This window comes from Centruroides sculpturatus, unplaced genomic scaffold (genome assembly GCF_000671375.1).
Source record: "Centruroides sculpturatus isolate CEXI.00-Female unplaced genomic scaffold, Cexi_2.0 scaffold2953, whole genome shotgun sequence".
Lineage (NCBI taxonomy): Eukaryota > Metazoa > Arthropoda > Arachnida > Scorpiones > Buthidae > Centruroides > Centruroides sculpturatus.
In genome coordinates, this window is record NW_019387163.1 from 4844 (window position 1) to 15388 (window position 10545).

Here is a 10545-nt window from a genome sequence, read left to right on the forward strand (position 1 = left end):
TTAATTCTTTTAATTACAGTAAGTGTATTCAGTATTCATAGTCCATGAACTATAAATGCACAGTGTACCAGAAATAGAAAAACAAACAAGTTTCTGGATTATCTGAAAGACCCTTAGTCCCTCAAGTTTGGAAAATGATAGGAAAAGTTTATATGCCATATTTGAGCAAAATCATATTAAATTCTTGTCATTTGTATTATCCTTTAATACTTGCTAATTTGTTGATGATTGAGAAAATGAAACTACTAAATTCTGGAATTAATGAATTAATCAATACATTTCCTCTTCATGCAAAAAACCAGTTTCTGTTCACATACACCAGTGTTTCTCAACCTCTAATGAATCGTTGCCCCCTTCCATAAAACCGTTACTTAGTATCGCCCCCTTCAATAAAACCGTTATGTAGTATCGTCCCCATCACTTCAAAATTCCGATGCTGAGGGCCAAGGCTAACGCCAAATTTGTACTGCATTGAATAGACTAGTGACTAGTATAATGTTGTTTGTTTAATTATTGTACGATATAACAAATAAAATATCTAATTATTCTTAGTATAATGTTTTACTATATCGCCCAGAAAATTGTTTTTTGCCCCCCAAAATATAAATTGTTAGTAATCGTTTTTTCATGTTGAGGGGACACTGACATACACCATGAACTTCTCACCATTTCTTTCCTATGAAAGTTATTCATGGCATACTCTGTGTATTCAATAAATTTTATACATAAATAAAAGGTTTTTTGTGAATTTTATTAATTTTAATATTAAACTTTATTAGGGAACAACATCCACAGAAAACGACAAAGAAAAATTATTAGATTTTAAAGATTTGGGAGATATTTCATCTGGCAACTTAGGATCTGTGTCTAATCAAAGTGAAGCTGGTCCAGATGTTGCACAGTTTACTGAAGAGGAATTCAGATCTGCTGCAGAATGTAAGAACGATAATTTATATGTTTACATGGATATGTAAAGAATATCTGTTCTTACTCATAGTCCAAAAATTTTACAATATACTATTACAATTAAATAATTTTTATGAAATGTCTAAATTTTTAAATCTAAAATGAACAAAATTTATTAATCTGACAAATAAACTTAATAAAATTTGACTAATTTGACTTAAAAACTTAGTAAAATTTGATTGATTTATTACAATGAAGATTCATATATTGATAAATAGAAAATAATTTTGGATTCCTTACTGCTAATTTCATCCAGGACTTTCAGTAATATAAAAAAGTTGAATTTTAAATAGTTTATATGATAGTTTAATAGTAAAATTTTCATATATTAAGCAAATTAACAAAAGCAATAGGTTTTATTAAATCTTTTGGTTTTGAATATATTATTAGATTATTAAATTGAAGGATGCTTTAAAATATAATTTTCAATTTTTATTTCTTCACATAAAATTTGAGGAATATGAGAAAATGAAATATTAAATTATTTCTTAAAGAAATAGTTGAAATATTTATTACATTATTTAAGTATTAACTTTGTTTATTTTTAGTTTTCAAAGATCCCTCTGCATTTGAATTTCTTCAAAAAGCAGGAAATAGTACTGTAAGTTTTATTTAACACTATAATTCTGTGATGTGTTTTGTTATAAATAGTATTATTAATATGTTAGGTGTTCTAATAGAATTTTCCAGAAATCCCATGTAATAAATTTTTAAGAAATGTCAGTGTTTATAGCATTCAAAAATAATTGTTTATCAAATTTTAATTATTTTGATTGCAACTTTCACTTTTTAACTTACTTATTCTCAATAACAGAAAAGGTCAGATTAAGTTTTTTGATTTTATTTAATTTCAAGAAAGTGAGTTATTATATGACTTATCAGGATTATCAGATGAACGAACCAAGATTTGTATTTTGTTCTGTGTATTATGATACAAATACATTATATCCAAGGCTGAAGAATATTTTTAGGACCATAAATTTCTCTGAAGATTATTGTACATTAACATACAAAATAAAACATTTTATGAACTAATTTATAATTATTACTATGTAGTTTGGAAAATTCAAATTAAATCATATATGTAATTAAATTGGCCTATTAATTGTCACACAACACTAAATTTATAAATTAACTTAGTGTTCTTTTAATTAAAAACATTTTTAAATACATGTCATCATCATAGGATATCATATACAGTAGAGCAGTGTTCCACAACCTTTTTCTACTTGCAGCACACCTCTGACTCGACATGACTCGACATGGCACACNTTCTCTTTGCTGGAATCAGAGACGAGCCGCCATTTTACTCACCATAGGTAACATTATCCAATTGTGCTTACTTATTAGTGCAGTCTAAAGATTGATGACACTTTGAATTTCATAGCAATTGGTTTCTGCGACAAGTACACCTATTTGTGGTACATTTATTTGTGGCAAAGATCTTATTTTCACTTTACCGAGTGCCTAGTAGGTAATGTGTGGATTACCTAGATACTCTGCACATTATCTAGGTAATTTAAGAAATGGAACAATTTTCACAACTTTAACAGATCACCCTAGTTAATCTGCAGATTAACAACTTTCGAGCTTTAGCGGTAACATATACAGTATACTGTATTGAACAAAATAGTTATGCAGCCCACGCTCATCATTATCTCAGTTATCTGGCCTGCTGTGAAAAACTTTGGAGACCCCTGGCTTATAGGTTCCAGTCTTCATTTCCTTTGTTTCATTCACAATCTTATATTTGCTTTTTAGGGATAGTATCATTTAGTGTAGTTTAGTAATCTTTATATATTACATTGTGATTAGAATTTCATTAATTGAATTATTTTACTTTATTTTAAATTATGTTCTGCTTGCTTATTGTTTCAACTAACTTCTGTTTTCTTTCTATTAAGTAAATAATGTCTAATAATTTCCATATTTGTTTTTCTTGTTTTGTATTAGTTTCTTTTATAGTAGTGAATAACGTAATTAATGCTTTCATTTTATTTATTTTAGTTCATTTAGAATCATATTGGTTGTTAAGTAAATAGGGGGTTTTGTAGCACTTCAATGTTATTTGGGGATTGTGAATAAGATGACTCATAACATCATTATGAGGTACAAATTTTGACCATAAGAAATAATGGATAAGCTTATACATACATATGAAATTTCAATATATGAGAGGTTTGTAAGAGTGAAGTATGCTGTGTGTCATGCTGTATATATGGTTAGTTTATGTAAAGAAAAATTTTTGACAGAATATTGCCCCTCCCCGCTTAAATTTTTTAATGAAAAGTTAATATGAAAATTGTTGTTATAGTAATGTACTTTTTTAATGATTGCACACTATATTTTAATGTATTTGGTCTTATGGCTATATAATTTGATTTTTTATATTAAATTTTTTAGGCTTTACAAGAATCAACTTTAGCAAGATTTTCATTATATGTAAAGTTTGATCCACTTTTGAAATCAGACTCTCCAGGTTTGTTAACTTTTTTAAATATTCAAATTTTAAATTAGTAATAAAATTTGTTTTCAAATTACTATATGTTTCTCTCTCTAACCTGAAACAATGAATCCTGCAGAAATTGCTATAACAAATAAAACCTTTCAATAACTGCACCTGTGGACCATCTATTAAAATCATGATACTTATGGTATGCAGTTTAGAGAATCTATCTCAAACATTAAAATGACATTTTTCTGTTATACTTCATTGTAAGTGTGAAATGGATTACTAGAAGGATATCTAATTTCTTATGTCAAAGATAAAAATATCTATTAAACAACAATTTATTTTATCATATTACTTTATTTCTCTTATTTATCTAATGATGATGATGATGATAAGTGTTGAAATAAATTCAGAAAAAAATTGAATAAAAAATAATTACCAGTATATATGGATAATATATGATGAAATGAATTCCAGTGTTGATTGCTAAGCTTCTTTTGGTCGTAGAGAATACTAAGTTTAGTTTATACAGATATTTACTAGTGAAGGTGAAAGCACAATGCAAAAATCTAGCTAATTTTACATAGTAAATTTGATTTTCACTGACATTTTACAAAATGAGAAATAAACAACAAAGTGACTATAGCAAATGTTATTAAAACAAAATAATAATTGATAACAATAAGTTTTTTATGTTAGCTTTGTCCATTTACATATTAAAAGAAAATTCCAAAATTAATTATGATGATTATGATAACATAATTAAAAAGTAAGTTCTTTGTAACTGCTGTTCTTAAGTCTTTTTCTCTCTTATTTTGGGAGATTAGTTATTCCAATTAGTGGCACATGTTTTTTGCTAGTGGAAAACTTTTTGTTCAAATGTGATTACAATTCTCAAAACAGAAAAATTACTGGAAAGAATGTTGCTGTTTACAAAGTATTTGTAAACAGCAACAATGTTCTCTTTTCATAATGATTTGTTTTCTATATGAACTAAGCTTAAAATCAAGATATTAAAATTATTTTCTTTTTACTTTTTTTAGTTTATTTTAACATTTGTTATTTTTATTTGATAAATAAGGCAGAATTGATATGATATGAAAAATTGTCTTTTAAAAAAAGAACTTGTTCAAACAAAAGATGTGCCTCCTTTACTTGATGATGGATTGTAATTATTAAACCATCCGATAGGATGCTGAAATTGTTTCATTTATTCACTTATTGTTTAGGGAATGTTGCACACAGACTGAGTCATGACAGTGATTCCCCACCAAGTAAAAAAGTCACTGACTGACTATATATATACAGAAGTCAGTTGCTGATTTTTGGGGGTTGATTTCTATGCCCTAAACACCTGAAGTAATTCCAAATATCTCATTCAAAAGATAATTGTTTTCTTAGATAGTGTACAAAAATATCAAGATTTTCTGTAAAGCAGTTGCCGAAATATAAGCAATTGAAAAGTGCAAAAATTGCCAAAAAAAAAGCTGCATTTTCTTCTTTTCTTCGTCCAGCACTGCAGGTGCTCCTAGAGAAAAAACTTCCATGTCTAGAAAGCTCAGATTTTAAATGTAAGCAATTCTCGTTATTAGTGAGGTTCTTTTTATAACGATTTTTCTAAATGGCATATTAAAAGCGTCAGTCAGCAGCATGTTCAGTTGATGCATAGTCAAGTTACGATTATCATTTAAATGTATATAATTATTTTTAGTTTTCTAAATTCACTTTATAGTGATGAAAAGAACAAGAGTCTGTAGCTTATTAGGAGGCTAATTATTGCGTCATTTATTGTTTATTTATTAGGAGGCTAATTATTGCGTCATAAATTTATCAGCTTTTAAGATATAAATTAAAATGGTTGTATTTAATATCAATAGCAGCATTCAGCACACCCTGCTATACTGGAACAGTTTATTTTTTACATCTTAATCAGTTTCAAACTTGTGGTTTAGATTTGAGGAAATATGGTTTATTATCTTGGAAATAAAAACCAAAATTTTTAATGAAACATTATTACATTCATTCATTTTTTAATTGAATTAGCTTGGATTAATTTTTTATACTCTATACTTTTTTATTTGATCCTAGTCTTTATTCTTTTTCTATTTATGCACTTTGTTTTTTAAATATATAATTTCTATCATTTTGTAAATTTAACAAGTAGAAAAATAATGATATAATTTGTATTTTTAGTTAAGCATCAGTCAGGAAATAAGAAGAGTGATTCATCAAACAAGTATGCAAATATTTGTAATATGAAATACTAGTTTATAAAATAAATAATAATAATAATAAAAATTTTATAATTCTTTTAGGTGTGTAGATGATCAATGTGTAAATAATCAGATTGATGAAAATTTTTCACCAAAACACTTAAACAAAAGTAGTGATAGAAATGATCAAACTTCTGTAGAGATGGTCGGCAATATGGCAAAACAGACTATTGGAAGTGGAAAATTGATTGATTTCAGCCCCTCACCAAAAAAGGTTAATGACTTATTCAATCAAAATATTATTATTTGTTTTTAATTTAAAATTTATGTATAAAAATCCTACAAATAGAAAGACTCTTGTAATCCTGCCAATCAGCAATTAGATAATGGCTCTTCTCATCCCCTGCAAGTAAGAAATTCATGTTATATTAATTAAATGTACATAATATGCTAATAATTACTTAATGAATTTTGTTTCTAGGAAACAAAAATGTTTTCTGAGGATGAAGTCAATCAAGCTTTGAAAATGCAAGAATTATTGTATCAAGAAAAATTAATAAAAAAAGATAAGGAGTGGAATGAAAAGCAAAAATTATATGATAAAGAAAAACAACAGTTAAAAAACCAGAATATTGCACTAAAGCAAGCATTAGCAGTAGCAAGGTCTGCTTAAAGAATATGATAATTTCTGTCTTTAATTAATTAATTAATTATTTAATTGAACAGTTTCAATTTTATTTCAGTTTTGTTGCATTAGAAATGTCAAAAATGTTTTCATTGTTTAAAGACCAAAAAGAACAAGAAAGGGTGGAAATGACAGCCACAAATCAAAGATTGATTAAAGAAAGGGACCAAGTAAGTATTAAATATTTTCAGTTACTAATCATTAAAATAATTAAAGTTTTAAATGTATTGCTATATTATTGAATTTTCTTTACTCTATATAAATACATTAAATTACATGAATAAAATTAGAACACTATTCAAGATTCAAAATAATTATAGTTATTGAAGGAATTGTTTTCCTAACAGAACAGAATTTTATTCTGTTACTTTTCTTCTGCATTAGTCTTGATTGTATTATTATTGAAAATAAAAGCAGATGCCTTACAATATGGATTTTCCATAGTTTCTAAGGAAGTCAAGTGTAAATTATGGACTTATGGATAACACTTTAAAAACTACAGAATAATCTTTTATGCTCTCAAATAAGTGCACTAATGCCACATGTGTAGATTTGTTTGCATAGAATAGCCAATATGCCAAGTCTCAAACCATTAAGTTCAAAACCAATGACATGGAATGTACAGTACAGACAGCAAGTGCTTCCAATTTGCAAGTAGCTAAGGGTTTACCTAAAAATTCTTTCTGTGTAAGACCAAGTTGCATGGACATGCCTGTTCAAAAATGACGCATGCTTGCATCTAAAAATGACGTGTACAGTACTCTTCTGACATCACAATCGGACATGCAAAGAAATTTATTTTCGGATATATTAACAGCGCACTTACCAAGTGGATATAAAGGCGTGAAATTCCCTAACTGGACAGGATGAAAACTTAAGACGTCTGTAAGACCACCAGTTCCAACTTTTTACTTTTATTGTTTTAATTGGATATTTTTGTGTGTTTTTTAAGGAATGTTTTAACCTGACGACCTAGTAGCCTCAAAAGAAAGGTCCGGTCGTCGAAGGTGTTCTGGAACACATGATAAGAATAAAAGTGGTTTTTCAAAAAATATTTTTGGACAGACTGTGTCTTCTTTGATTAAAAAAAAGAAAAAAAAAGATTTATTGTACATAAACAGTATGGGCATAAAGACAAAATGATTAAATTTGCAAGCAGTTTGGGGGTTTACAGGGGTGCAAAATTAGTAGACACAGTTGCCATCCCCGGCGGCTAAAACGGCCCTTATCCGTTTAAGCATGGAGTCAAACTGGGTTTGGATGACAGAAACGGGCAACTCATTCCATGCTGCTTCAAGTCTATGCCATGCTTCATCAACTGTATTAGCAGGAGAGGGGTGGCGGGCCAGTCTCTCAGCAACCCATGACCAGATGTTTTCAATTAGTGAGAGATCTGGAGACCATGCAGGCCAGGGCAACAATTGAATATCCTCTGTATCGAGGAAGGTCAGAACTCGACATGCAACATGAGGTCTTGCATTATCTTGTTGGAAGATGGCATTTTGCAGGCCTCAGAGATAGGGCACAACCACTGGATGTAAATGTCAGAAATGTACCGACCTGAGTTCAAATTACCATCGATCCGAACTAGAGATGTGCGTGTCGTGTACCAATGGCTGCCCATATCATCACACCAGGTGCAGGGCCCCTAAGTCAATATCAAATGCAAGCAGGCGATGAGCGGTCTGCTCGGAGCCTCCAGACACGTATACGGCCATCAGAATGCTGCACACAGAACCGGGACTTATCTGAAAAGATGACATCGTGCCACTCCTGTATCTAGCTTTGTCGTTGAGCGCATCAGAGTTGCTGTCTCTCTCTATGCTGCATTGTCAAGGGAAGCCAAAGTAATGGTCGCCGTGCTGACAGTCCACGCTGCTGAAAACATCATAGCACTGTACGAGCAGATACTAGACGTGCTGCAAACAAGCTCATTTCCTGACTAATGGTCCGTGATGTGGTTGTACGGTTTTGCACGGCCGACCTCACAATATGTCTGTCCTCTCGAGCATTAGTCATGGGAGGACATTGAGATCCTGCATGCTGTTCAGTAAGACCCTCAGCAGCCCATCGATTCCATATTCGCATGACAGTGGTTGGATTTCGACCAGTGCGAGTTGCAATATCATGGAATGATAATCCACACTCTTGAGAGGCAATGATCCTGCCTCTATTGAATTCCACTACTTGCTGGTAAGCATTTCTTCTTCTTACTCGAGGCATAACACGATATTCTGATGAAACCCCGACCTTACAAAGCGATTTCTGAATGAGAAATCCACTGCACAACTTTTCTTTTATGCAGTGCTTCAGATGTCGTTTGTCCCTCCTGCATTGTCTAAATGCACTGAAATACTAATCATTTGCATATCCCAACCTCTTCTTCCTTTCATATGATTTTGATGTTCATACGATCATTCCTGCCTGGTGTTGCAATTTTAATGGCCAGCAGTGTACATTAAGTAAAAAAAGTAATATTAATTACATTTATAAAATTAATCACATAATTTTAGAATTTGTTTTGGATGATAATCTGAAAATATTAGAACTTATTTTAGAATCAAAATTAAGATAGTTTATGAATATCTTAAAATTGGAGCAATGACATTAAATTGGGAGCAGGGAGTGGAAGGGGGAGCACGTCCCATCCATCCCCACTGCTACTGATGGTCCTCTTCTCAGAGTGGGCATATCTGAAAAAGTATTTGAATATACTTTCTAAACAGTTTTTTAATAATTGTATTTTAGCAAGTTAACTATTTTTCATTGTTTGCACTTTGTATATAATTTTTTAGATTAATTTCATGTACATTTGATGCTATAGATACATTCTATATATAATAATTCTTCGTTTAAATAATTGCTTTACTATAATATCTCCTGAAAAACTTGTGAATAATTTTTATAACAAATGTAATTTATTTTGAAAATTATGTTGTATGATTTGTGTATCTGCTTAAATATGTAATTGCCGTTTTCTTTTAGTAACATAAAATGAACATTGAAGAATATTTTTCTGTGGATCTTATTGACATGAATATAATGTAGAAAAATGATTGTTTTTAAATTTTATTAATAAGTTTTAGATACTATGAATTATTCATTTTAATTAGTCAGATCCAAATGTGATAAGTGTAAAATTGTATTATCAGTTAACATGAAGTTCTTTTGTATTTTCATTAATGATTTCATTATAGAGAATTATACATTCATTTCATTTCAGAATATTATAGAATATAAATGGCATGAGCAATTGTAAAAAAAAAAAAATTATTTTAAAGTAGTAAAATTTAAGTTTCTTTAGGGAGAGTTTACATTAATTATAACATTTAAAAATATAACTTATTTTATATATAATTTGAAATACATTATGTGAAAATATCTTAATTTATTTTTTAATTAAAATTTTATGGCATTGTCTTTTGTTAAATTATTTATTGCATTATGCTATTTTGATATTTTTATTAGGCATTAGAAGATCTACAGAATGTAGAATCTGCTTTTGCAGATTTACATCGGCGATATGAAAAAGCTAAGGGTGTTCTCGAGGGTTACAAACAGGTAAATTGTATTTCATTGCTATAGGTTTTAAAACTAACTAAAATTTAGAAAAAATTAAATTCATTTGAACATTTTTCTGATTATTGGTATAAAGAAATTTTGCCAGAAATGATTTTTGTTGAAAGTGGCTAAACATTTATGATTGTTAGCATAGATTTATATGAAATAATATATTCAAATGAAGTTATAGAGTTTGCTGTAAGGAAATAAAATATGATGTAATGCATGGTTAATATTTCTAAAACTTAAAAATTCACTTTTGATTTTAGTAAATATATTTATTGAGTAATATTTATGCTTTAATTAATGTGTGTATTCTACATTTCATAAAAATTAAATTGAGAATTAAAATTGAATAATTAGGTGTATTTTTAAAATTTGTACATTTAACTCTTAATTTATGTAATAGATTGATTCTATATGAATCAAAACTAGCATTTACAATATATGGAAAATGATGGGGTGGATTCCAAGGTTCCATTTTTAATTAAACGTTATAAAATGAACAGAGATTAAATTTTATTTTATATCATCTTTATTTTTCAGTTGAAAATCCTCTCAGCTTTGTTATTAACTTTTTTGATTCTAGTTTTTTTCTAATTATAGTAATTTACTGAAGACATTGATGGTCTTGTGTCAAGAAATTTCATTATCAAAGCTGTTTTTTA

The 10545-nt window shown here is 28.9% G+C and overlaps 1 protein-coding gene across 1 annotated transcript; it reads left to right on the forward strand.

Moving 5' to 3' along the window:
- Positions 1-763: 763 nt before the first annotated feature.
- Positions 764-9916, forward strand: LOC111616224 (transforming acidic coiled-coil-containing protein 1-like). Its single transcript, XM_023357652.1, has 9 exons — positions 764-936; positions 1515-1567; positions 3370-3445; positions 5612-5654; positions 5734-5905; positions 5981-6040; positions 6113-6294; positions 6375-6486; positions 9785-9916. The coding sequence occupies exons 5-9, from the start codon at positions 5834-5836 to the stop codon at positions 9899-9901; spliced, it is 543 nt and encodes a 180-aa protein (XP_023213420.1). The 5' UTR covers positions 764-936; positions 1515-1567; positions 3370-3445; positions 5612-5654; positions 5734-5833; the 3' UTR covers positions 9902-9916.
- The last annotated feature ends 629 nt before the right edge of the window (positions 9917-10545 follow it).

Coding starts and splice junctions, on each gene's coding strand:
- LOC111616224 (XM_023357652.1), top strand. CDS start 5,834: ATGGTCGGCAATATGGCAAAACAGACTATTGGAAGTGGAAAATTGATT. Junction 6,295..6,374: donor CAAGCATTAGCAGTAGCAAG/GTCTGCTTAAAG, acceptor ATTTTATTTCAG/TTTTGTTGCATTAGAAATGT. Junction 6,487..9,784: donor TGATTAAAGAAAGGGACCAA/GTAAGTATTAAA, acceptor TATTTTTATTAG/GCATTAGAAGATCTACAGAA.